This window comes from Ursus americanus, chromosome 18 (assembly GCF_024610735.1).
Source record: "Ursus americanus isolate L20-20 chromosome 18, mUrsAme1.1.p, whole genome shotgun sequence".
In the NCBI taxonomy this organism is placed as follows: domain Eukaryota; kingdom Metazoa; phylum Chordata; class Mammalia; order Carnivora; family Ursidae; genus Ursus; species Ursus americanus.
In genome coordinates, this window is record NC_142144.1 from 18,873,691 (window position 1) to 18,901,483 (window position 27,793).

A 27,793-nucleotide genomic window follows, 5' to 3' on the forward strand; every position below is an offset into this window, starting at 1 on the left:
AGTTAGGAAGCTATTGTTCTAATTCAGACAAGAGATAATGGTGGCTTGGACCAGGGGAGAGCAGTAGAGAAATTGAGAAACAGGTGTCCATGAGTGAGGCAGCTCACATAGTGAATTGGGTCTTAGGAGGGACATCAGCCAAATACCATGATAAGAATTTCCTAAAAGGGGGTCTTGCCACAGAAAGGGGAGTGAGAATAGGAAGTATCCAGAGACAAGGAGTTTGGGACTAAAACAAGTTTTTATAATTCTGGACCATCAGAACCAGAAAGATCCCTGAAGACACCATCTAGCCTAACCTCCTCTAATACTGATAAGGTTCCTGAGACACAGAGATACACATGGACTTACCCGCAGCCAGTCAGCAAGTTGGTGGCAGAACCAGGACCTCAACCTGCAAGACTGTGCTTCACTGCCATGTTCTCCTGGAACCTGGACCAGCTGGAATATTCTGGAGCCAACGAACCACATGGAGGGAAGGGAAAGGGAATGGAGTGACTATTGACTGGGCGTTTCTTACGTGCCAAGCAGCACGGGGGTGACTTTTCATATATTTAACCCTTTACTTCTATAAGTAGGCACTTCATTCCCACTTTGCCCATGAAAAGAGTGAGGTTCGAGAAGGTTAAGGAGTCTATCCAAGAATACGCACCTAGAAATGGGGCAGAACACAGATCGATCTAAAAACTGAGCGTGTCTGCATGCATTTTGGCATGAGCTGGGATTTTGCGGTCGGGGGATTCTCTCTAGAGTGTGAGCTCAGGTAAAGGACTAGCATTTTTCATCCACAGTCTTATGTTTATTTAGCAAACAGTCCTGCTCAGGGAACTGGGTTCAAATTCAAGATCATCGGATTCAACAAGGCACCCCGACAGGCAAAGCTGGCAGAGTAAAGGCTTCGACTCCTCTCCATGGGTAAGAAAATTCTGTGTAGAATGGGAAAAATAGTTTTAAGAGAGGGCAACCTAGACAGAAGGGCCTGGGTCTGCTGGCCATGGGGAGCTATGCAAGATTTGGGAGCGGGGAAGGCTATTCTATCTTGGGAGAGGCTGACCCAGTATGACCCCCATCACGGTGAATGTCCAGTGGCCCCCATTCCTTTACCTCCTACAGCAGCCCACCAGAACCTGGCCTCGAAGGTCTTCTGTTTATGCTGCAGAGACTGTGAGGGACCCCATGCCGCAGATGACTCCAAGGTCCCCAGTCACACCCGAGAGCATCAGCCATGGACCTGCAGTAGGTAGCAGACAAGCACGCCCCGCCTGGCCTCTCTAGACCTCGTTGTGTTCATCCCCCCTCTGCTGAGATAGCCTCCCATTTCCTTCAGCTTTTGAGTGATAATTCCAACCTAAAATCAGCTGGGAGCCTCCAAACCCAAACCGATAAACGATAGGCAGGGAGACCAGTGAGGTGGCTGGCACAGTCCTATGAGGAGACGGAGCAGTTCAACAGCAGGAGAAAAATTCTCATGGCAGATTTTGCCAGAAATCCATCGTGGGGGTCTTTCAAATACTTCCCCTGTAAATAATTTCACAATAAAAACCCAGAACCTTCAAAATGTCAATCCCTTTTTCCAAGATAATAACCATGATAGTGACTGAGCCCCTATTACATGCAAGGCCCTGTCTAGGCATTAGGGACCCAGCTGTGATCAGGTAAGTCCCCCACTGTTTTAGAGCGGATGCAGGCGAACAGTGATATTATTTGATCCCTACAACGGCTCTAAGAAGGGGACATGATTACCCAAAATGGATGCGTCCTGTTGTGGCTCTGAAAACAGGCATGGGAGGGGAGTGACTTGCTGCAGCCGGGCATCTAGGAAAGGACAGAGCTGTTCATTACAGGACACAGCCCAGTCTGCTGTTATACTTTCAAGAACTTAGAAGTCTATATAAAAACAAAGTCTTATATACAACCGTGTTCACCATTACGGTATTTATGCAGTGAAAACAATCTAAACACCCAAAAAAAAAGAATATTGGTTAAATGACTCTCGAATTACCTGCAAAACAGAATATCATACAACCATTACTTCTTAAAACTTAGTGACCGGAGAAAAATGTTTCTGATGTATCATCTACGAAAAAAATAGAATGCCTACGTGACACACAGGATATAATGGGCTGTGAAAAAATATGCGTAAGAAAAGATGGGAACTGTGATCACATCTGAAGGGATGGGTGTTTGGGGCTTTCTAGTCCTACTTCATACTCTTCACTATTTTGCAGCTTTTCCGTAATGGATATGCACTCATATTTATAAACAGACGAAAGGGTAAACTTTATGTTTGGAAAGAATATATGTAGTTTGAACCCAGCACGTGCATATGAGGGGAAATGCTCAGAAGACTGGAGGAGGGAGACCCAGGGGGTCCCCACCCCCTAATAACCACCACTGGCCTGCGTGCAACACACCTTCGCCTCCGTCCCCTCTCCTGAGCCTCCCCACCTGATGGTGTGGAATTATCACCACCAGGCTTGCAGAAGAAAGAGCTGGCCAGCAAGAATTCCAAAGATGCTAGCAAAGCCTCCCGCTTGCCTCTGGGACAACCTCTGATCCAACCAGAAAAGAGAGCCTCCTCCACCAGCAACAATGAGTACGAGGGTGAGTCCCGAACTGGGGTCCTAACACTGACCAGGAACCCCCATGGTCCAGATGATGAAATCCCACTGATATCTGAGCTAAGCCAAGTGGGGTGACAGGAGAGACGGGACCACTCCCACCAGGAAGCTACAGTCCTATTCTAGAACACGCGGGAGCGATTCCAGGAGCCTGAGACCTGCCTGCCTGACCTCCCGAGCTAGGAAATACGTGAGGAGTGGCAGGTCTGGGAGGAAGGAACACACATCCGGCTTCTCTTCTAAGCTCATGCCTGCTCTGGCCACCAGAGGGTAAGTCCCAGGAGGACAGCTGTGTTCCCCTAAATCCAGCCAGGTGCATGGCAAGTAAACAATGCCACAACATGCCTGTGGACTAGAGTCGAGTTCAGCTGGGGGCAAAACACCTCAGGGGCATGGAGGAAGGACAGGAGCCGGGTCCAGGAAGAAGAAATGCCACCACAGGGCTGCGCACCGACCAAGCCTGGGTGACCTGGCTTAGCTCACGAGCACCCCGGGGGGCCGGCTGCTGGGCGCTAAGGACCAGCCCAGCCCAGACATCTCAGAATTCTCAAAACAGCTACACCCTCCTTGCAGACAGAACCTCACACAAAGCCCAATTGCAGTAAAAGACCAGAGGGGTCCTGCTGGACGTGAAAAGAGGGTAGGGCCTGGGAGCCCCACAAGCTCCGCCCCTCCCTCCCTCCCTCCTGCCTCCCAAGCCCCACAGGGCTCCGTGGAACACAGTTTAATTACCCACCTCCCATTGTACAGAGAAGACTGAGGCCCCCCGGGGGAAGGGGCTTTCCAAGGTGCACCGGGAAGGAAGGTTAGGGTTAGAACCAGGATGGGCCCATTTCTCTCACTTTCCAGGCCACTGCTCTTTGCCAGTCACCTGCTCAGCTCTGAACGCACTGATGAAGTACAAACACGGAACCTATTGGCATGTCCCTGTCACAGAGGACTTCCGAGTCCTGGTCTGGGGTCCGCATGGTTCACCCGGCATTCCAGAATCTGATCGTGATCAGGGGTAGAGGTGACCAGGGTGGTCCATCCAAGCCCGATGCAGAGGTTCCACCCAGCATCATAATTTCTTCCTTTCTTCCTTTAGGACGGAATACACGTGTTTGCCCAAGAGGTTTTTACAAGAGAAACCTAAACCGCTACTCTCAGGACCACTGGCCATTCCAGCCATGCCACATTGGGAGACCCTGAGCATTCTAGTCCACAGCTCCCAGGCAGGCCTCCAGGGCTGCACGCTGCTGGAGGGGCTCCGGGAGGAGGGGGGCAGGGAGCAGGGGCCATGAAGACAGATTCATAAATTCCCCCGGAGGAAGAGAAGACGTCTGAGCCACCTCTGTGCCACCAGCAAGAATCCCTTCAGCTCCTGAAAAAGCACTGTCGGGGGAGCTGCCTCCAATTAAAGCCCTTGGTGAAATCACAGGACCGTGTCTCCTCTTCCCCCTCCTCCTCACCAGGAAGCAGCTCTTCCAAACGCCTTACTGGTTTTAAATACATTGTCACGTCTAACTAACTTAAAACAAAAATTTCAAGCCTTCTGGATAGACTTGTTCGTTTTGAAATCATATATTTTTAAAGATTTTATTTATTTATTTGAGAGAGGGAGAGATAGCAGGAGCAGAGGGGCAGAGGGAGAAGCAGACTCCCCACTGAGCAGGGAGCCCGATGGGGGGGTTCGACAGGGGACTCGATCCCAGAATCCAGGGATCATGACCTGAGCTGAAGGCAGACACTTAACCCACTGAGCCACCAGGCGTCCCTGTTTTCAAGTCATCTTGAACTTAGTGAAGAGTTGCGATCCGACAAAGAACCCCTATTTGCCCTTTACCCAGATTCCACAATTGTTCCCATCTCCCCGCCATGTTCTACCCTGTCTTTTCTCTCTTCCTGTTATTTTTCTGAACCACTTGAGCCTGAATGGTGCACATCAGCTCCCATTACCCCTGAATACTTCAATGCGCATTTCCTAGGAGCAACGATATTCTCTTACATAACTTCAGCACAGTTCTCGAAAACACGAAATTCAACACGGATATACTATCCTCATCAATTGCCCCCAAATGTCTTCCAGCTGCTTTGATGCCTGGTGCCGGATCGAATTCCAGCATCATGAGTTCCATGGCATGTCCCCTCAGGGTTTTCTAATCTGGAGCAATTCCGTCCTCCATGAGTTTCACATTTCTGAAGCATACAGGCATGATTGTCTTATAAGGCGTCCCTCAATTTGTGTTTACCTTAAGATGCCAGTTTTGCATGTTCGGCAGGAAGACCACAGACGTGACACCGTATCCTCCCCAGTGTATCAGGTCAGGGACACGTGGTGGAGGTAGGTCCTGCCATTGGCAACATTATAGATCACTTCAAGGTGCTTTTGCTGCCGGGTTTCTCCACTGCAAATTACTATCTTTCCCCTTTGGAATGAATGAGTCATTTGGGGAGGGACTTTGTGAATATCCCATTGCTCATCAAACTTTCATGAGTTTAAGTGTCTAGAACCCCCCTGAGAAGAACATGCCAGCTGGCATATTATTCTAAAAAGGGTAAGAGTTACATGAGGCAGAACCACCGAGCTGATCTGATGGGCATGGTGGAGACCATGGCATCATGGACAGAGGAAGAGAGAGGACCCACGGTCCTCCCTCCCTCCTCCCCGACATTGTGCTCCAGGCAAACCGCTCTGCCCGCAACATTCCCTGGTTCCCTGGCTCTGTGACATCACAGCCTCCTCTCTGCTCTGCCAGCTGTGGGTGAGTGAGCCTCAGAGGTTAGACCTGAGAGCAGGAGGGGGTATTTTTTTCTGTACTTAAGGGGACAATGTGTCCATCACTCCTGGACACCTTTGCCATAGGAAGCAGACACCGCCCCTAAATTGCCTTGACCCCACCGTTTCTGTCTCTGGGCCCCAGTCTCCCGACCTGTGTTGGATGAGGCCTAGGGGCTCCTCCAGCTCCACAAGTCTTCCTGTTGGACCTCGTTGGGTCTTCCTTGGTCTGGCCCAAGTGCTGTGGGTCACTGAAGACCTGAGCCTCACAGCCCACTGGGCAGAACCCAAGGGCCCTTTTCTTTGGCTCCTGTCTCCATCTAGAGGCGGGCAGTGGTAGTGCAACAAACCTGGCACCCACCCCGCCCCAGCCAGCGTCTGTCCTGCATCATCCTCCAAACCCCCAACTCCCCCCCCCCCCCCGGTTATTAAACACTTACCACATGCCAGACACTGGCCTAAGCACTTCACATCTTTACACCACCCAATCCTCATACAACATTCTGGGGTAGGTTTTACCATCCCCATTTTGCAGATAGGAAAGCTGAAGTTCAGGGAGGTTAAATTGCTCTAAAAGACACAGCAAGGTACAGCAAGGATTACATCCCAAGTTATGGCAGTAATGAAAGGTACACTCTTGACTGCTACACCGCTCTTCCAAGCTTCAGGGGAGCCTTCCGTTTAAAAGCCACCTGCTCTCAACTTTCCAGAGAGAAGAAGATGTTTCTGAACATCTCTCCGCTCCTGGAAGTGCCAAGGTGAGGCCCTGGACAGCACAGGCTCGGGGACCAGACAAAACTATGTTAAAATCCCAGCAGCTCCTCTTGGCTGCGAGACCTGAGAGGCACGTTCATGGGGTTCCATTCCACCATCGGAAAAGTTAAATGAGCTCAGAGATGTCAAAAGACCTGCCCAAGAAGCTCAATGAAGGTCGGTGTCCTGGACGTTCTGGCTGTTTCTCTCGCCCTGTTAACTCCAAGACTGAAGTCACCGGAGACAATGAGGTAGGTACAAAACCAGGATGCTTCTATCCACTCCTATGAGCAGGGAGTAAGACGTCTGTCAGCGGAAGGGAGAGCAAGGATAATAGTGTGTATATTGTCCAACAGTCAGGGGGGCTCGAGTGTTTCTCAGGCCACACTGAGAGGGCACCTAACGCCGTGCAAAGCCCTGTGCCCAGCGCTGGGGTCGAAAGGTGAATTGGACACATCCCTCCTCTTTGAGAGGGGGAATCTGTCACTCATGTTCGCTGCCATACCCCTCACCTAGTGCCTGGCACCAGCAGTCCTCAATAAATATACACGGAACAAATTTTTAGAATCACGGATTGGAGTCGAGACTCTCACAACTAAGCAGGCAGGGAAAATAGCATCCATTCAACCAATATTTATTGAGCACCTGCTATGGTGTTATGCAAAGACAGGCAATGGCCATGACCCAGGGAAGCCCGGCGGTCTGTGGGAGCACAAGAGAGGCCCCCAATTCCTCCCAGGTGGAAGAGAAGGCTTCCAGGAGGGAGCAGCTCCTGGACTGAGTCTCCAGTGGGAGGGGTGAGGGAGTGAGAACATGGAGGTGGGGGAACGGCATGTGCAAAGGCACAGTGGTGACACACTGAGAGCAAGGGGCGAGGCTGGGAGGGAATGAGGCTGGCAGAGATGGCAGGGCCAGACCACCAAGTAGTTCCAAGTGGTAGAACAGGGAGGGCTCGAGGCAGAGGATGATGATGGGATTGGCAGTGGAGGCAGATAGGCTTGCAGGTGAGCCAGGGGCCAGCGGGGAAGCTGTGGTCATGGGGGTCCCAGCAAGGGCAGAGGCTGGAGGGTGGCAGGCAGTGCAGGAGATATTTGAGGTAGAATCACAATGCCTTGATGAATGACAGAATGTGGAAGGAAGGGGAGGCAGGGGCCAGGAGGAGAGGAGGATCCCCTCCTCTGACTCCAGACACAAAATGAACACTGGGACTTCATACCAGTATAGGGGACATGGGAGGGAAAGAAATAGATTCTTTAGGGGGAATAGGGGAATAAATAGGGAGAATTAAATAGGGGAGACAGGCTTAAATAGGGGGAGAAGGTCTCACAAGAAAAGGTGACCTTTAGGCCAAGCCTTGGAGGAGGGGAGGGATGAGTTCATGGATCTCCAGGGAAGAACATCCCAGGCCGAAGGTGCAGTTGGAACAGAGAGAAGGGGAGGGTGGAAGGAGACAGCAAGGGAGGGGTGGGTGAAGGTAGTGCTGAGATTATGGATTTTTTCAAGGGAGGCCCAGGGAAGGACTTCAGCTCTGATTCTACGTGATATGGCACGGGGAGACTCTGAGCAGAGGTATGACATGACGTGACTTACATGCTAAGAGGATTCTGCTGAGTTGACAGTAACAAAGACCAGGGTGGAGGGAGCACGGAGACCAGTTCGGAGGCCATTCCAATGACCCGGTGAGACATGGTGGTGGCTGGGAGAGGTGGGAAGCCAGTGCCCAAGGGGGATGCCCTGCAGTGAACCCAATGTGCAGGGAGTGAAGAGAGCCGCCATGATGGAAATTCCCCAGCGTGGGGTTTTGGCCCCAGGGAAAGGGCAATGAGAGCAGGAGAGGGCCAGAGGACTAGAAAAGAGAAAGAAGTTTGGGAATAAGACAAGGATGTACAACCTTGGGTCATCAGAGCTTGGAAGTATCCTTGGAAAAATGGTGCAGCCCAACCACTGCCTGTTAGATGGGAGCCTAGGCCCAGAGACAGACATGGATAAGTCCAAAGCCATACAGCAAGTTAGTGGCAGAGCCAGGACTTGAACCAACAAGGTTGAGCTGAGTTATCAGCTGATCTGCTGGCTCAGCAAGGCACCCCACAGGTAAAGACTGGCAGAGCAGAGGCTTCCAAGTCCTTTCCATGGGTAAGACAACTGTGGACAGAAGAGGAAGCCCTGGTCAGAAGTAGGCTCATGTAGGCCAGTCTGGACGTGCTGGCCACAGGGAGCTACAGGAGGTTTGGGAGGGGAAGGGGCATGATAGCTTGGGAGAGGCTGGCCCTGTATGACCCAGCGCTTAAATAACAATGGGCTTCTGGGATTGGGGCTGCAGAGCCAGACGCCCCAATGCCCTTTCCTCTTCCCACGGCCCACCAAGACATGGCGTCAAAGATCTTCTGTTGTTGCTGCCAGGCTGGCGAGGCGTCCTCTACTACTGTTGTCTCACGTAATCCAAGGATATCCCAGCAGTATGCGCCACGGTCCTTCAGTAGGTAGCTGGCAAGAACGCCGGAATTCCCTCTCCGGGCTCTGGGATCCCCAGCCACCCCCAGCTGGGACACATCAGATTTCTTTCCCTCTTTTGGGGGTGTGGGACGAGTCGCTCAAGCCCGTAACAGTGTAGCCTAATGATTATTTATTCGATATGAGATATTAGTTAAGATCACTGGTATTGGTCCTACATCCTAAATTCTGCCTCAGCCACTTCCCGAACTTGAGCATGTCACTGAACCTCTCTCTCTGAGCTTCCACATCCTTTTTTACAAACTGGGGGATAATGATAGTACATTACCTACCTTTCAGGTCGTAGGGAGGACAACATGAGGCAACCTATAGACGTGCCTAGAATATGGCCCCGCGTGGAGAAGGCATTCAGCAGACGCTGACTATAAATGCGTTTTGTTCAGGACTAGCAAGGTTACGCTGATGTAACAAGTAAACTACAAAATCTCACTCGCTTAACCCGGTTTGGGGCATCTTTCTAAACTTTTTTTTTTAAAGCCATCAATAACATGAGCAGTCCCCAGTTGGGATGTGACCGAGACTGTTTATTCCCATATAATTCAAAGCCTTTTTCGAGGATCAACATTGTCCTTCACTCTTTCAGATCTGAATGCAGATTCTCGCAAGAATGGTTTCCAAAAGAGATGCGCACAGCACCCCGCCAACAACCGGATGCTGAAAGCATGCACTCTTGGGAGACCCTGAGCATTCTAGTCAGCAGCCTCCATGCTGTGCGGCTGCTGAGCGGCTCCCCCGGGAGGAAGAGCGCTGTGAGCAGGAGCTATGAAGGCGGATTCAGAAACTCCCCTGGAGGAGGAGAAGACGTCTGAGCCACCCCTGTGCCACCAGTAAGAGTCACTGCAGCCATGCCGCGGGAGGAGCTGCGTCCAATTAAAGTCTCTGGTTGCATCACAGGACTGTGTCCTTCCTCCTTTCCCTTCCCCGCTCCCGCCCTGCTTCTGAGATTCCTTTGAATGTGGAGCCATTAGAACCTGGCATCTCTCGTAAAGAAATGCGGTTTAATCATTCTCAGGTGTTCTCAGTCACTCCTAACCAACCTAAGGAGGATGCGCTTAGGAGAGGCTGGCGAGTGTGACAGGTGGCTCTAAAGGGATGCTGTCATAAATGGCTAGAGCTTGAGGGCACAATCCTCATCTGCTGTGGGACACCACTTGGTGCTCAGGGCTGCAGTGAACAGTGGGGCGGGTGTGCACGACTCTGCGACCGACCAGGAGCCCTACACTGATGCAACACACCACCGGTGGAGAGGGACAGGGATGTTTGCGGAAACATGAGTCATACGCCGGAGACCCCACGTGGCTCCAGCTTTAGCCCGCGAACCAGGCACGGAGGCGTATCAGCTCAACATAATAGGACAATGTGGGGGTGCAAAAGAACGGGACACACGTGGCAACCAACATGGGGGCTTGGGGAAGGCTTCCTGGAAGAGATGGTTGCTTGAGTTTTCTGAGCGTTGAAAGGGAAGTCAGCAAGCAGACAGGAGGGGGTATGGTATTCCAGGAGGGGAAGCAAAAGCAACGAAGTTGGTTGGGGCGCCTGGGTGGCACAGCGGTTAAGCGTCTGCCTTCGGCTCAGGGCATGATCCCGGCATTATGGGACCGAGCCCCACATCAGGCTCCTCCACTGTGAGCCTGCTTCTTCCTCTCCCACTCCCCCTGCTTGTGTTCCCTCTCTCGCTGGCTGTCTCTTTCTCTGTCAAATAAATAAATAAAATCTTTAAAAAAAAAAAAAAGCAACGAAGTTGGAAAACAGAGGCACAATGTGGTGGGGGGGCGAGGGTAGTGAACTTCCACGTTTGATATGACTAAAGTGAAATTGTGAGCCAGGGTGTGGTGAGAGGTGAGCGGGGCAGAGGATTGTGAAAAGCTCCAGATCCTGGGAAGGAGGTTGGACCATACCCTGAAGGTGATGGGGGCACCACAGATGAGTTTCAGGCAACAGAATGACATCGTCCTGCTTCTGATTTTTGCAATATGAACCCAGAGAGTTGTTAAGAAGGCAACTTCTCCTACTAGCTCTCCCTGTGCCGCCCCTTACCACAGAAAAGAGAGGAAGAAAGAAAAAGGATGTCTTATGCCATAGCACTGTCGAATAAAACTCACACCTGCAACGGAAAGCCCATCCTGGCTGCGATTTGAAGGATGTGGAATTTGAAGGAGGGTGTAAATTCTGGTATGTCGCTGATTCTTCTAAGTGCTTTATAAATATCCACTCACGTAGCATGACCCAACAAAGTTTGACAATTACGGCACTGGTTTTAGAGTGGGAAACCAAGACACAGAGAGCTTCTAGAAGTCTCTGAAGCTTACACTAAAAGCAGTGGCTGAGCTAAACCTTGAACCCAGGAAGCCTGATTCTGGAGTTGACACCCTATAACCAACCAGTTATGCTGCCCTTCACAATGATGGGAGAGGGACATCCGGTTATTGCTCTTGGCTCCCAAATGGACAATTTATTGCCTGCCCTTCAAACAGGGAGCTGGGCCCTGGAAATCTTTTTCCTTTGGCAACTGGTGCAATGTTAAGCTTTGTCAGTAGGAGGCGCTGGAGACACGGGGGGAAGAAGGGCTTTCCCTCCTGGTTCTGGTGCACTCATCTTAGCAGGCCCCTGCAGCCCATGCAGTTCCTCCAATCATCTGGTTTTGGTAGTGCACGTGGCTTCCCGAGCACCCAGTTCCCGCTGTGCAGAAGCTTCTCCAACATCAGGCTCCTGCAGTGTAGACAACTTTCCAGCACCCAGATCCTGCATGGTGGTAGGTAGTACTTGGCAGGCCAACGGCTTCTCCCAGTGCCCATCAACAAACTGGGAAGTACCTCCATCTCTCTGTGATAGCTTTCCCTGGCACCTTAAAGTGCAGATTTCTAGAACATTCTATCAACACGGCAGCTCAGAGATTTCTCTGCACCCAATAAGCCACAGCTATGTCCATCCCAACAAGGTCCAGATTTCAGCTGGGGATGGGGTGTGGAGGGATCGTCCTTGGGGGTTCTATCTCCACCCGAGGGGTGGTGTCTGCTCCTTCCATGTGTTCTTCTATATTCTTTGGCATCTCTTTACTTCTTACTTACCAACCCATTATTCAACTTCCCTGTTACACTTAATCATTCTTTCTATCAAACTTCTCATATTCAAATGACCATGTAGTTTTTGCCTTCTGATTGGACCTGGACTGACACAAACAGCTCAGGAGAGGCGTCCGGGGTCTGAACTATGACAGCAGCCCCGGGACGGAGAGGAGAGCCCCGCGTTACAATAGCTTTCTCAGGCAAAGTCGGCCAGTTCCTAACTCAGAACCACACAGAGAAGAAGATTCTGGGAAAGGAGGTTCTTGACTTCTTCTGCCACTTGGAGAACCGAGAAGGGGGGTGGGCTTGGGGCCAAGTTGACAACACACAGATCGTTTCATCTTGGGCTAGGTTAAGCTGCTGGAGCCTATGGGATGCCTAGGGGGCCAGCACCAGAAGGAGGCTGGAAATATGTAGCCGGAAAGGGTAAAGGAACAATGGCTGGAAGGAAGCAAGAGGGCTTGCTAATTGCGTGTGCGTTATCAGTTCACAGGCTCAAGTGCCTCTTCCACTCAGGGGACCCCTCCCCAGCAGCGTCGGTCAGGTGGAGAGAAAATACACTCCCCCGGAGCCTCTTTATCCTCGGTCCTCGTCTGCTGCCAGCTGTCACACTGCACGCCCGGGACCCCCCCACTCCGACCCAGATTCTTCTCATTCTATGCCTTCCTCCCTACCTCCCATGCCAAGGGCCCACTTTCCTTCCCCAGGGAGCCCCCATGCTCCTGATGTGCTGGAACCGCTTCCCATAAGCGCTTCCTGCAGCAGGTGCTCTGCCCGTAAAAGATGCTCCTGAAATGTCACTTCCTGCTCTGACCATTTAGAAGCCTCTCCGCAGAGGGATGAGAAGAGGCTCACTTCTTATGAACTTGTCAGGGGTTCTTGGCCTCGGGGTGATCCTTTCTTTGAAGGATTTTCAAATAATAACAGTAAAAATAATAACAGAAGCCACAATTGGACTTGACCTCTGACTAAGGCAGACTAGTTTGTATCAGACCAAGCCTCCTGCTAAGCAGTTTAAAAAGCTGTAGTTTGGGGGTTTTTGTTGTTGTGCTTTTGGGGGGTTTTCTTAAATCTGTTTGAATGCATCTGAAAGCTCCTAGTGCAGTGAGGACTTGGACCCACATCCTGGAGAGAAAGGAAGTGCAGAGGGATGAAACGCACATTGAGGTCTGACCGCCTCGAGGCACCTGCCAATTCCTGAGCAGGGTCTAAGAGGCTGAAAAACTGGAGGGAACTTTCAACAGACTCACAGCACGGGGTAACAAAAATTGGAAGCTGAGGGCTCACCCTGAAGGAGGAATTCACCCTGAAGGAAGAGTCCGGGATTTAAAAAGTTCAAAACAACAACAAAAACAAAAACAAAAACAGATTTTCGGTTAAAACCCCTGAAAGGGGAAGTCAGAGCTATCCAGAAATAGACCGGGCCTCACTAGGACTGAAGCCCAGAGTCAAATCTATCCCAACCCTCCTTTCTCAGAAGCAAAAGTAAATCCACTCTAAAGGAATATCTAGAGTTTTGTATATCTCTTCAATTGTTCACTTTTTGAAAAGAGCCTAACATTCAATCAAAAGATACCAAGAACACTGGAAGATAAGAAAGACCAACTGACTGAAAAGCAAAAGAAATACATCTAACAGGACCAGAAACTGCAGTCAGCAAACATGCCCTTTAACGTATTGAAGAAAACAGGCGATGAGACGGGTAAATTTCATCCGAACACTGTAACCTGTATTAAAAACTCAATTAAACATTTTAGGACTGGATCCCAGGCAAGCTGAAATGAAGAACTCAATCGAAAGGATTAACAACCGATTGTAACACAAACGAGGGCAGGAGGAATGAAGTAGAACGTATCAGTAGCAAACGTTCAGACTCTATCAAGAACCAAAAAGCATGGGAAACGCAAAGAGCCATCGAGATGCAGAGAAAGGGTGTTCGACACAAGGCATGAGAGCCTCAGAGGGAGATGAGGGAGAAGGGGGTAGAAGCTGTGTCAGGGATTCCGGATGCGCCGAGGAGCCCAAGCAGGAGAAGCGGAAAGGAAGCCACGCCTGGATTCAGGAACCACACCTGCCAAAGCCCCCGGCAGAGAGCAGACCCAAACAGCAAACACAAACAAGAAAAGCCAAGGCCATCTTCCAAAGTTGGTGTGGTTGTGAGGTTTCTTTGACCCAAAGTTTTAAAGAAAATAGCTGTAGTGCCCTAGAATTCTTGACGCACCAAAAATAGATTGCAAAATTCGAGAAAAAACCGAGGCTTTTCGGCAAAAATTCCACCTGTCACCCGAGGGTCTGTATGGGAAGGAAAATACCAAAGGTAGTTCGAAATGTACTGAATGCTCTCCTGGACTAAAGAAAAATTCCAAAGGTAGTTCCAGGAAAAGGAGAATCGTCATGGATAAATGTGCGGAAATGCAGGAAGAAACAAAAAGTAAGACAAAGGTAACAGAGTAACAAAAAGTAAACATGGGGGGCGCCTGGGTGGCACAGCGGTTGAGCGTCTGCCTTCTGCTCAGGGCGTGATCCCGGCGTTATGGGATCGAGCCCCGCATCAGGCTCCTCCGCTATGAGCCTGCTTCTTCCTCTCCCACTCCCCCTGCTTGTGTTCCTTCTCTCGCTGGCTGTCTCTATCTCTGTCGAATAAGTAAATAAAATCTTAAAAGAAAAAAAAAGGAAACATGGAGATGAATCTAAATGAGTGCTGGATATATAAAGCAGGGATAATGGTGTCTATTGTGGTTTAAGATAGAGAATTGAGGGGCTCCTGCGTGGCTCAGTTGGTTAAGCGTCTGCCTTCGGGTCAGGTCACGATCCCAGGGTCCTGGGATGGAGCCCTACCCTCTGCTGCTCCCCCTGCTTGGGCTCTCTTGCTCTCTCTGTCAAATAAATAAATAAAATCTTTAAAAAGAGAGAGAGAGAATTAAAACCCATGATAACTGTATAACAGGCAGATGGTGAAAGGGCTCGAAGGTCTTTGGATTGTCCAGAAGGCGGTAGATGTGCTGTTTTGGACTTAAGTCAAGGATGCACGCCTACTCTAGGGTACCACTAAACGTGAAGAACGCATACCTCCTATGCTACCAGAGGAGAGACTGCAAAAAGCAAACAAAAAATCTCAATGCAAAAGAAGGCAAAAAAAAAAAAAAGGGGGGGGGGAACACAGAAAAGGAGAACTAATGGGAAACTAAGATGGTACATGCAAACCCAAATCTATCTAACGTATCCGCAAATAGAGACAGAATGCAAATGTATCTAACATAGCCTAAGGAATATTCCAGTTAAAAAGCAGAGAATTGGGGTGCCTGGGTAACTCAGTCGGTTGGGTGTCTGCCTTCAGCCCAGGTCATGATCCCAGAGTCCTGGGATCGAGCCCCACAACGGGCTCCCTGCTTGGTGGGGCGTCTGCTTCTCCCTCCCCCTCTGCTCCTCCACCCCCCCCACTTGTGCTCTCTCGCTCGCTCTCTCAAATAAATAAAATCTTCACAAAAAAAAAGAGAGAGAGAGAGAGAGAACTGATTCTTTTTAATTCCACATGTCCACAGGAGGGGAGTCTTAAATACAAAAACACAGATAAATTGAAAGTAAAAAGACGAACAAATATATACTGTATAATCCCTAATCCAAAGAAAGCTAATGTGTCAGAGTAGATTGTAAGGCGATAATCTAATAGAGATAAGGAGGGACATTTCATAAAGATGAAAGGGCCAACCCATTGGGAAGTTTTAACAATTCTAAGTTTGTCTGCGTGCGACAACAGAGGAAAATTGTCAGAAGTGAACTAAGATAAGTTCACACAATTCACAGAAGCCAAAAAGTAGAAACAACCCAGCTGAATGAAGAAGGATAAACAAAATGGGATATATCCATGTAATGGAATATTATTCAGGAATAATAAGGAATTAATAATTAATCATAAGGAATAATGATACACGCTACGACATAGAGGCATCTTGAAAATATTATGTTACTGCTAGAAAAACCTGACACAAAAGGACATACACTATATGATTCCATTTATATTCCATTATAGGGGAGAGGGGGGATAGGTAGTGACTGCTAATGGGTATGGGGTTTGGGGGGGAGGGGTGAAGGTGGTGAAAATGTTCTAGAATTCAATAGCTGTGATGGTCATGAAATCCTGTGAATATACTGAAAACCACTGACTGTATACTTCAAAATGGTGAGTTTTGGGGGTTGCCTGGGTGGCTCAGTCGGTTAAGTGTCAGACTCTTGGTTTGGGCTCAGGTGGTGATCTCAGGGTCGTGAGCTCAAGCCCTGCGCCGGGCTCCTCGCTCAGCATGGAGTCTGCTTGGGATTCTTTCCCTCTGCCCCTCCCCTCACTCACATGCACACACACTCCCTCTCTCTTCTGGAATAAATAAATAAATCTTTAAAACAGTGAGCTTTATGCTATGTGAATTACATCTCAATTTTTTTTAAAACAACGTAATAAAAAAATGTGTCAGAAGTAAAAGGCAAAACAGAACATCTACAATCATACTTGGAGATTTTCCTCCCTCAGTCACTGGTAGAACAAACAACCCGGAATGGGTAAGGATGCAGATGTGACAACGCAGGTCTAAGCCGGCACTAACAGACACCGGGAGCAAACAGCACGCAGCAGCTGCAGAGAAATGCGGTCATGGATGGAGCCCTGACTTTGGACCATACTATGGACCAGACCTTGTACTTCCCAAGCAACACCTCAGTGAATCCCCTATTCTCATACCCTCCCTATGGGTGGGGAAGTGGAGGCACAGGAGGAATGGAGAGGGGGAGCTTTTGGCCCAAAGTCACCAGCTTGCTGCAACACTGTCTCCCGGTACTGAATTTCAGAGAGATTGCACTAGAAGCTTTATTCACATAAACACACCCCACGGTGCTGGAGTAACTGAGGTCTGATGCAGACCGAATAAACATTAATTGTTAATGACCTACTACATCAATAAATATATATCCTGGGCATCTGTGGTATACAAGACATAGTGAGAGATTTAATATATATATATACATACATATATATACCAACAATTTATTGTGCTCTTACTCAAGCTTGCAACTCAAAGCTGCAAGTACTTTACATTTAATCTTCACAGTACCTGCCAAGGAGGTACTCTTATCCTCATTCCACATGTGAGGAGTGACACCCGAGGATGGGAAGGACGCTGCTCCAAGGCGCAGAACCTGGATCTGAGTCAGTCTAGAATCCACGCTCTGAGCCACGCCCTCCACTCCCACGTCAAGACACAGCAGGGCCCGCACCGCCCCCGTGCCTGTCCTGGGCACACATCCTTCAAGCAAAGCGCGTGTCCATTTATGGATTCCGATCCTCACACAACCCTGGGAGGTAGGCAAGGCAGCGATCACAGAATTTTCTAAATGAGGAAACCAAGGGGCAGACGCAGAGGAAGCAGGTGGGGGCACACCTGAATGCTCCGCCCACCAGGTGAGACCAGCAGAAACTCTGGAGAGGAAAGGCAGGAAAGAACACCTCCAGGAGGGTCTGTAAGTAAGCCCTGAAATGGAAGAACAGCTGCTCTGTCATTTAACAGACACATTTTTATTCTCTTACAAGACTTAGCAGGGTTTTACGGGGGGATGATAAAGACCGGCTTCTGCAGACCCCGTTCCCAGCCCGCATGTCCCCTGTGGCAGGTGAGAAGGGCACGACTGCCTCCGTGGGTTACTCCTACTGCACAGAGCTGCCCTCAGAGAAATGGCTAAAGAGAAACGTCGTAAAGTGCCCATTCCCAAGGGTGGGTCTACGTGCACCATTTCTCTTCTCTGGCTCAGAGAAAGCAAATGGTCAGACTGGTCTCTTACACGGCAAGTCACCCACATGATTACCTTTCATGTTCACCAGAGCCACTTATAAAGGAGTAAACTGGCCCTCAGACAGGGTGAGTGGCGTAGCCAACGGCCGTGCTTCTAGAAAGTAGCGTATCTGGGATGAGAAGCCAGGTCTCCCGCTCCCTAGACCCGTGTTCTGTCCAAAGGCCCATAGGTCTGGGACACCTCGGTCACACAAGGCTAGAGGACCTTCTGCACGTAGATACAAATGTAACAGATAGGCCAAGGGCTAGACTGGAACAGAAAAAGCCAGAACTTTGGCTTTGGAAGAGCAATCAAGAATCATCCAACCTGTCTACTATATACCCATTAATATAGAGGAGTAAACTGAGGACTGACCAAAAGCTGTGCAGCTGAAAATGTCAGTCAGGACCAGAACCCAGGTCTGGGCCAACCTCAGCATTCAACTGATAGAGAGGGCAATCTGCAAACGTTACTACGTAGATGACAAAGCACTCGATCCACCGGATGTGTTTTTCCTTAGCAGGTCCAGGCCATGCACAAAAATTATATGGTGAGATCTCTGGCCTTCAGGAGTTTAGTCTAGCTGAAAAAACACACGTGTGCACAGGAAAACAGAATAACATAAAAATTCAATAAAGGCAGCAGCTACGTTAAGAATTTAAAGGAGGCAGAGAAGCAGGGCATGTTCTATGTGGAAAGGCTTCCTGAAGGAGGGCAAGTAAAGCTGGGCTTTGAAGCATGCACAGGAGTTCAACGGACGCAATGGAATAGACATGTTAGTCCAGGAAAGAGTTTCAACTTAGCAAGAAGTTTTGTGGGAGATGAAGCTAAAACTACAGATGAGGGCTGGGTCCTGGAGGCTGGGGAAGCCTCTGCCTGCCAGGGCAGGTCTTCTGGATTTGGGCCTATGGAATAATTGGTCTTCAAACTTGCTCAGGAGCAGAGAACCCAGAAGCCCCCGAGCTCTTCATGGAACGCCACGAGTGACAGATCGATTCATTCCAGGACAGTGTTAGTGTCAGGAAACAGAGGACTGTGGCCCTAGGCCTGAACGAGGAAACCACAACCACAAGCACGCATGCCTTTAAACAAAACACATCCTCGGAGCAGACAGAACCGATCTTTTCCAAAGAGTTCCATCGTCAGTGACATGCTGTTGGTCTCTTTCTTCTGTCCCCTGGAAGTCTGTGTGCTAGCAAACAACACGGGGGTTTTCATAGAATGTAGGGCAGGAGAAACTTAAAAGTGGAGAACATTCTGAGAATTGACTTCCTTCCCTCAGATTAGGACTCCTAGAGGCCCATAGCAATGCTACAGAGAGCAGAGTCCTCTCCAAGGCTCAGTTTCCCCATCTGACATGAAGCAGTTGAGGATGCAAGCATCACCTGAGACCAAGCTTTGGACACATGGTTGGCCCAGTAGGGTCCTCTTCACATTTCCTGGGCTCTCCAAACCATGAAAGGCATACGAGTGCAGCCTTCCATCCATGCCCCGGTTCTAAACAACACTGAGAGTACCACCTCGGCAAGCAGCAGCTTCTGAAAAGGCCAGGGGTCAGCATGGGATGTCAACAGGCATTTCTGGGCAGAGTCCTGGAGTGAGCACGATACCCCTGCTGCTGACGTGACTGACACTCTTCAGAGCGCTCCCAGATGCTTCTCTCCTCACCTGGGGCTCGCCTTCAGCCGGCTGGGGCTCCTAGCCTTCCGGATGTCTCACCTCGAGTCTTGCAGGAAGCCGGGTGCCTTCCTCCCAAGGTCACCTGGCCAGGAAGGGGCAACACCCAGTGCCCAGGATATGGGCTTCTATGAGCTGGCAGGGGCAGGGAATCCCCGCAGAGTCTGTGTGTCGTGTCCCCACTGCCTGGGGGAGCTGCGAGGTCACCAGGAGCCGGATGTAGTAGCCGCCAAATACTGCCAGCAGCTGCTGGGCCATCTCCTGGAAGAGGCAGGGGAGCAGAGTGAGGGCCACCGAGAAGCATCGAATGCACGAGGGCAAAGCCAAGCAGTCCTCACAGCCTTGGACCAGCAGTGAGGCTCGCTGGGAAGAACCCTGCCAGCTCCTCGCCTGGGGCTCTTGGGAGACACCTGGACTGGTCGGGACCCCCAGCTCCGCTACTCACCCGGTGGGGTGCCTGCAGCCTCAGCTTCCCCACCTCCAAGATGGGTGACCTACCTAATCAGAAGCAATAAGAATAACCACAAAAAAGCTGCGGAGCCTCAAAGCACCAGAGAAGTGACCACTGACTTATACCAACCAATCACACGCATACGCGCACTGTTTCCAGCTTCAAATGACTGTGAGACTTTAAAGTGCATGGGGCGGGGGCGCGCCTGGGTGGCTCAGTTGTTAAGCGTCTGCCTTCGGCTCAGGGCGTGATCCTGGATCGCTGGGATCGAGCCCCACATCAGGCTCCTCCACTGGGAGCCTGCTTCTTCCTCTCCCACTCCCCCTGCTTGTGTTCCCTCTCTCGCTGACTATCTCTCTGTCAAATAAATAAATAAAATCTCTAAAAAATAAATAAATAAAGTGCATGGGGTCAAAGTAATGCATTTGAAGAAAATCATTAGTAAATAGGGGTGGGGTGAGCAGATCATCCCCATGATGGTAGGATCCTTCAAGTCATACCAGGCACCTGCTGGATTTCTCGAGACAAGTACTCCTACCGTAGTTAAGAGTCTGCTTTTAAAAAGCAGATCTTTCACAAGAAAGACAAATATCGTATATATATCTACTTATATGAAGGAGGTAGTAGTAAATTCAGAGAGACGAAAAGTAGAATGGGGCTGGGGGAAGAGGAAAAGGGGGATCGTGTTTCGTGGGTATGGAGTTCTGGTTTGGGAAAATGAAAAGGTTCTGGGGATGTCTGATGTGGATGGTCACAAAACAATGCAAATGCACTTCAGGGCCCTGAATTGTGCATTTATTTAGAAATGGTCACGGTGGCAAATTTTCTATTATATCTATTTTACCGTAATGAAAAAAAAATTTTTAACAGTAAAAAAAAAAAAGAATTTAAAAAACTGGATTTAATGCATGCTCTTATTAACCCATTTGGTCTCTAAAGTTCCATTTGTTGGACTGGCAGTTGGGATTCCAGACGAAAGGCTTCGGTCCCGTCGGCGTGGCACTGAGCCTTTTTCACAATCCCGGCGTCCATGTGAATGTAATACAGTTAGGTGCGGGCCACATGAGGCTGTTCACGTCAGGGGAGTCAGCGATTGAGAACAGGCTTCCAAATCCAAGGGGCGGAGTGGGCACTTCCGCTGGGCACCCCATGACACCCCCTGACAAGTCACTCCCCCTTGCTGCGCCCTTTTCTTCGACAGTAAAAGAGAGAAAATCACAGCACCTACTTGGTCTAGCTGGAGGGAGGACTAAAGGAACTAATCCATAGAAGCCCCCCACCCCGCGCTCAGTGTCCCCGATACCATCATCATTATCGTTATTCTAGAAAGCAGACACTCCACCTAGCTCTGGAGGGTTGGTGCTTTCTTGGAGTCACTCCTGGTGCTAGAAAAATACTGAAAACCTCAAGTAGTCTCCTACTCCCTAACTCAGATTGGTCTCCTGGCCAATCTACTCTAAAATCAAGCGTGTAAGAAGCAAAGAACTATGGCAAGAGAATTGTACTTAGAATTCGCAGGGCTGGCTTCCGCCTGTGGCTAGGCTATATTCTCCCTTGCTCCGTGACCTGGGGCAGGTCAGCTGACCTCTTGGAAGCTTATTTCACCCGACCAGGAAGAAGGAAAAATAATCCACACCCAGGAGGGTATGCCGACGGATTTTATGTATGATAAGAACTCTGTTCCAGGGTACGAGGGGGTAACTATTTCTCTGTCTTACACAGGCGCTGGTTTCCTATTGAAATATAACCATCTGTCTGGCCCATGCTGAGACTCGGGCACTGAATATATCTCCCCTAAGTTATAGAGGACAGATACTTTAAAAACATCTGCACACACACTTGATATTCATGACAGGATACTGTATTACCATCGGTTTGAATGAGTTTGAAAAAATAATTTTTAAAAACCCATCAGATTTAACAGGCCAGGTCACATAAACCCGGGCATGCCATAATAAAGTACACGACCTTATCAATCTTTTCTGTTCTTTAAAAAAAAGCCAGTGGGGGCACCTGGGTGGCTCAGTCAGGTCAGCGTCTGCCTTTGGCTCAGGTCATGATCTCAGGATCCTGGGATCGAGCCCCCACATCAGGCTCCCCGCTCAGTGGGCAGCCTGCTTCTCCCTCTCCCTCTGCCCCTCCCGCTGCTTGTGCGCTCGATGTCTCTCTCCCAAATAAATAAACAAAATCTTTTAAAAAATAAAATAAATTAAATAAACACAATTAAAATTAAAATAAAGTGTGGGATTCAAGTGAAGAGATTAATATATTTATCATTTTCTCTTTTGATGAGTCCCATTTGCCGGACCCTCTTACTCCCCACCAAGGCAAAAGGGAAAATCTGGGCTGGTTTGGGCCTTTAATCCCCAAATCGTTTGGCTGAAAAGAAAATGCAGGTGTGTCCTCACATCACAGAACGCCTGAGGTCACCCCCTGGGTGCATGTCTCCCAGACAGTGAGTCTGTTCTCATGGAGGACACAAGCTGAAAAAGCACATTATCAGATATCTGGTCTACCAGCACTTAGTCACCCCCCACAGAGAGCTTGGGTGGCAGGACGGGACAGAGCTCTGGGGCTGGGGGCACTGGAATTCAACAGAAATGCATGTAAGATTTATATATCCGACCGCAGTTTAAGTAGACGGATGGATAGATGACAGAATGATTGAAAAACAGATTTTAAAAATGACCCAAATATTCATGAACATGTTTATGGCTAGGTAGACTACGACCCATCAACAGCAACTAGATATCCCATGGAACTACCAAAAAGAATATCCAAGATATTAAAACATGGGGGAGAAAAACCGGGAAGTAGAAACTATTCCTATAAACTACTCCTATAAACTGTTTTTTGAAGTGCTAGAGTATAGGAAAAAAAATATCGAAAACTAGTAGGCTAGAAGATTTGTCCGGCCTCGACCCACTCAGTGAAGTCATGGCCCCTGGGATTTACAGCCTGAGGCCCCACACGGACTCCACACAAGCGTCCTGGGGGGGAAGGCGGCCCTGACCAGCCCCGGCGCCCCTTACCTCTGGCTCAGCCTCGGGAACAAGCTGGCGAAGCTCGGCCTGCATGAGGGGCCTCTCCTCGGAGTCAGGGCCGCCGGGCAGGAGAGGGGCTTCCTCCAACAGGTCCTCAGGCCCCTCGGCTGTCTCGGGGCTCACCCCGGTTTCCATGACAACACAGAGCTGGCTCAATCTGCTTCTCAGCAAGGACTGCAAAAGAGAGAGGGGACGCGGACGGTGTCCCGAGTTGGGAGTCCAGTTGGAGGCTGAGTCACTGCCTGGGCTGTAGACCCACAGAGGGCGGAGGGACCCACCCACAGACTCAGATGCTGACCTCAGGAGAATCTGGAACCACATTCGAGAAGTCAGATAATTGCCTACAAAATTCTCTACAGTCTCTGAGAGCTTCCCAAACACTTTTCCTTCCACGCTCTCCTTTGCTCTTCAAAGCAGCCTGGGTCACGGGCGTCTGGAGCTCTACCTTGCAGATGAGCAAAGCGCAAAGGCTTTGCCCAAAGCCACACAGGATGAATGAGCTGGGATCGGGCTCAACCACAATCCTGACCTCAAGACCCACGACAGCACTTTCAGGGCCCAGGGAAAGGCTGATCCCAGGGAAGGAGCCCAGGGCTCGGAGACAGGAGGGCTGCGCTCCAAACCCGGCCTCACCAACTGGCCCCGTGGCTGCCTTTGGGGCGGGGGGGGGGCACAGGACTTCTCAGAGGCTCAGTGTCCTGCTGTGTGGGTGTGTGAGATCAGAGCAAGAACACCCCGATCATAAACGGTAGGAAGGCACTTCAAACAAGTGAAAGTCGTCTAAAGACCTGGTACTGCCCTCTGCCAGAATCATTATTAGGATTATTATTATTAATTGTTAATATAATTGTTATCAATAAATTGCATGCACACTCTAGGAAATGTGGAAAATGTAATTAGTTGAAACGGAGACTAATAGAAATCTAGTTAAGGGGGCGCCTGGGTGGCACAGCGGTTAAGCGTCTGCCTTCGGCTCAGGGCGTGATCCCGGCGTTATGGGATCGAGCCCCACATCAGGCTCCTCCGCTATGAGCCTGCTTCTTCCTCTCCCACTCCCCCTGCTTGTGTTCCCTCTCTCGCTGGCTGTCTCTATCTCTGTCGAATAAATAAATAAAATCTTAAAAAAAAAAAAAAAAAGAAGAAATCTAGTTAAGAAGTAACAATTCCCTAGGCAGAAACAACCACTGATTCCACGTAGGCATTCTTCCTTCCTTTCCGTAGACATTTTTCCAACCTTAAGGACATACGATCTGTACAATTTGGCCTCCTGGATTATTTTTGCTTGTTTTTTCACTTATGCTGCCTTACCTCTTGGCTCGTCTTCATCTCTTGAATGTGGTCACACAGAAACCGCACACAGTCCTCCAGGTCGAAGTAGACAAACCAGAGCTGGGGAGAGAAGCCATGACGATGGAGGCTCGAGGCCAGCCCGACCTTGAACTCTCCGTCCCTGACACTACCTTCCACCTCCTGCCTCCTCGCTGGAGGTCCGCCCTTCCGGGGATGAGCACATTTATGCCAGTCTCTGGTGGCGCCGTGCCACCGCCCTCTCTCCCGGAGTCCTCATACGCGGCACAGACTCCCTTGTACGGCTGGTAGAAACATGGCTTTGCCTGCGCATTTGGAAAATGCCAAACGCTGTTCCAAATGGCTGCAGCCTACTTGCTCCAAGTCACTGAGCATCCCAGAGAAACGCCAAACCATCCTGGACATCATGTGTCCATCTGGGGCGATCACCTTCCTCCTCGGGGACTGGGGTGCCCTGCGGTCTGGAACCCCGCAGGCAGATGAGTGAAACCCTCAGTCACCCACCCCCACTGCTCACGGCCAGGCGGGAGGAGATGCAACTTGGGTGCTCCGGGAGGAGGGGAGTGGGGTAAATTTTTACCTCACCATTACTCCCCTTCCTCCTCAATCACAACAGGTCCCCAGAAGGTCAGGTGAAGCACAGCCAGGCCGGAACCCTCCTCGTTCACGCATTACATCTTGTTGGGTCCATACCTGCCACACGTCACAGCTGAAGTTCTGTGAGGACCTGGTGGCCCACGCCTCATGCCTCCAACCACTTCCTCTGGATCCCAGACCTCCATGCTCCCAGTGACTGACCCATGAGACCCAGGGTGGCATCCCTCTTGATGACCACTCTCTCCCATTGTCTCCGCCCCAAGGGAAGCTTTTTAAGATGAATTTCTTTTTGGCTTTTTATTACGAAATTTTCCAAACACATACAAAGTGGAGCAAATGAAGTCATTGACTTCCGGCTTCCCATCAGCTTGGATCAATGGTTCTCAGGTCATGGCTACTCTTGTTTCCTCATGACTCACCCCGGACACCTCCACCCCCACCCCCACCCCTACCCATCCCCGATGCTGCAAAAGAAAATCCAAGATACTCTATCAGCCCATCCTAAGACACTGCTCTGAAACTGAACTTATATTTTTAGTTATTTATTTCAAAAGAGAGCCTCAATTATTTTAAAGGATGCATCTGTTCATTAATGATCCATCTGTCCATGCGTTCAGCTAACACTGGCCAAGGCACTCCCATGTGCCAATCCATAAAAAGGATTTGGGAAAATATGAGGCTCAAAGGACCCCCAGATTCCAGGAGCTCCCAATCTGTGACGTCACACTTGAACGCCACAAATCTCGTGATGTCACTGAGTTCAACACACACATACACACACGGTGTCATGCAAGATCCCCTTCTGCCCTACCCCATCTCGGGTGTGCTAGACCCCGTAACACAGGGGTCCACGCATGTCTGTGCCCTGCTGCTGCCTCAGGACCTAGAACAGGGCCTGGCACATACGAGGCTCTCGAGAACTATTTGTAGGATGAACAGGTCACGTGCACAAGGAGGTTCTTCCCAGGCCCCACCCACATGCCCACCCCTGGGCTCCAACCAGGCGAGGGGGGTCGGTGAGAAGGCAGATGTGGCGCTGAGATCCAGCAATCCCAGCTGGCAGAGGCCAGCCAGGATCAGGAGACCTATGACCTGTGTCCCAGACCCCCTGTGTGACCTCATATTTGTCACTTCAGATCTCCCCAGTGCACTTGGAACAAAGAAAATGACTGAGCCAGGTGGACAAAGCCTCAGGGTCTGACCTGCCTCTCCAGGAACCTTGCGTGGGCCCCTTAGTGCCCTTGAAAGGAGGGCCTGGCCCAGAGGAGGCCCCCTCTGTTTGCTGAATAAATGCTGAATGAGAGGCATGGCTTAGACGGTCTCCAAGCTTCCTTCCAGCCCTTGCCATGTGCAGCTCCTAGACTGCAGGTCACCACCCAGAGATGGGTCTCCAGGAAGAAATGCTGGATCAGGGAGAAAGGGCAGGGCTATCCACGCTTGCCTCATTAGCAGACCCCAAGAGAACGTGTAGACTGGGGGATCCTGGGGCTCCCTCTTCCCATCAACCCAGCCCTAATGCGGGCCCCCAAGCCAAGCTCACTCCCAGACACAGTACCTGAATCACGCTCTGGCAGCCCTCCACCGTGTCCGTCACCCCCAGCAGCACCCGGTGTTTCAGGAGCGCTCCGTTGGCAGCCGCCAGCCTAAGGTCCGTGTTGCTGTTGGCCTATAAGACAAACACCAGTCTCGTGGCCAGATCTCCACGCTGCCAGGAAGCTCCTGGGCCCTGAGCAATACCCACTCTCTGTCCCGCCTCCAGACACCATGGGGCAATCCTGATCTTCGAGACATAGCCATCACCTCCCCCATAAAACGGGATTGCAAGGCTTTGGGGACAATAAATTCATTAGTGTCAGATAGAACCGGGTTGAAGCCCAGCCCTGCTACTTCCCAGCCGTGTGGCCCTGGACTAGTTATGCTCCTTCCCCGAGTCTTGCTTTCTTCAGTTGTAGAATAAGGAGAAAGGGTGTCCCTGCTTCCTAGGAACGTGGTGAGCTTGAACTTGACTGTGTGTGTGAAGCTCTCAACCCAGCGACCGGGACACAGTCCAGTGCGCTGAGAGACATCTGGGGATCTGGGAATCCATCTCCCCTCTTTCCTACCCAAACCAATCAGACGCCATGGATCTAGCTGGCTAAGCAGATGCTAATAAGCAGGCCGGGGGGGGGGGGGGGCGGGGGGTGTCGGGACCCAAAGTGCTGGTTTGGGGTAGAGGCCCCATAAGGATTTAGAGACACAACTAGATGATGACCCCATCAAGGACAATCAGTCCCCAGGAGGGCAGGACTCCTGCAGGGAGCTTCTGAGAATGCGAGAAGGCCCTGTGGTTGTCACAGGGATGGGACGGGCAATGCGGCACTTAGGGACAGGGACTAGGGATGCCTTCCGCTGAAGGCCATGTCCCACGAGAGACGGTCCCGCACTCGGAAGAGCAGTCTTCCACCCTACCCGGACTCCAGGTTCCCCACCAGGTGTGAACACAGGTGAAAAATCTACTTACGATTCTGAGCGGCCAACCCAGCTCCATTGGACATAGAAACCTAAAGTGTTTTTTTTATTTTTTAAATGGGTCTAAAATATACAGAATTTTCCAGGGATGCCATGACTATGAAAACATGGGGTGATTACATTATGTTTTGCCTGGAGCCTTAGTGAGGGTTGGGCACCCTTTCCGAAACCTGTGCCACCGGGAGTTCAGGCCCTGGCTCTGCCTCTCACCACCTGATAACCTTGGCCGAATTACCCCCACCTCTCCGTCTCCATGTCCTCATCTCTGAAAGAGGAGAAAAACGCCCTCACGATAAGGATGAAATGAGCCAACCCATTAGAACGCCTGGAAGAATGAACATGCAATGCCCATCAGCTCATGGTATCAGTTCAACGATGATACTGAGTCAAAAATATCGTTTTCCCCTGTGCCTCGTTGGCTACAAATGAGTATTTTGAGGAACTTCCCACATGCTATAGCAACGTGCTTTTACTCCATCCGCGATACAAGGCGGGGTCTTGTGTGCCTTCACAGACCTTCCAATCTTGAGGAGGGCTAATGACGCCCCGAACAAGGGGAAAACAAGGCAGTGCGTGCAAAATGCTGAGGCTCTCAAGGATGCTGTGGTACAAGTAGGACAGGGAGAGGGACAATGGTGGTCAGGAAGGGGGTGCTGCAAGTTCCCGAGTGATGAAGGATTCAAGCA

The 27,793-nt window shown here is 50.3% G+C and overlaps 2 protein-coding genes across 4 annotated transcripts in view; one reads left to right on the forward strand and one right to left on the reverse strand.

The window, feature by feature from the left end:
• The first annotated feature begins 1,004 nt into the window (after positions 1 to 1,004).
• Positions 1,005 to 3,953, forward strand: TEX48 (testis expressed 48). The gene is made up of 3 exons (XM_045791170.2): positions 1,005 to 1,236; positions 2,476 to 2,604; positions 3,709 to 3,953. The coding sequence occupies exons 1-3, from the start codon at positions 1,005 to 1,007 to the stop codon at positions 3,810 to 3,812; spliced, it is 465 nt and encodes a 154-aa protein (XP_045647126.2). The 3' UTR covers positions 3,813 to 3,953.
• An 11,258-nt stretch (positions 3,954 to 15,211) lies between these two features.
• The window catches only part of TMEM268 (transmembrane protein 268), a 28,358-nt gene continuing 15,776 nt past the window's right edge, over positions 15,212 to 27,793 (reverse strand). For all 3 annotated transcript variants that reach the window (XM_045791085.2, XM_087869429.1, XM_045791086.2), the window contains exons 6-9: positions 26,155 to 26,265; positions 24,003 to 24,083; positions 22,683 to 22,868; positions 15,212 to 19,460 (exon numbers count right to left, since the gene is read on the reverse strand). In XM_045791085.2, the coding sequence (XP_045647041.2) occupies positions 19,281 to 19,460; positions 22,683 to 22,868; positions 24,003 to 24,083; positions 26,155 to 26,265 (558 nt within the window). In that variant the 3' untranslated portion in view covers positions 15,212 to 19,280. The remainder of the gene's footprint in view (positions 19,461 to 22,682; positions 22,869 to 24,002; positions 24,084 to 26,154; positions 26,266 to 27,793) is intronic.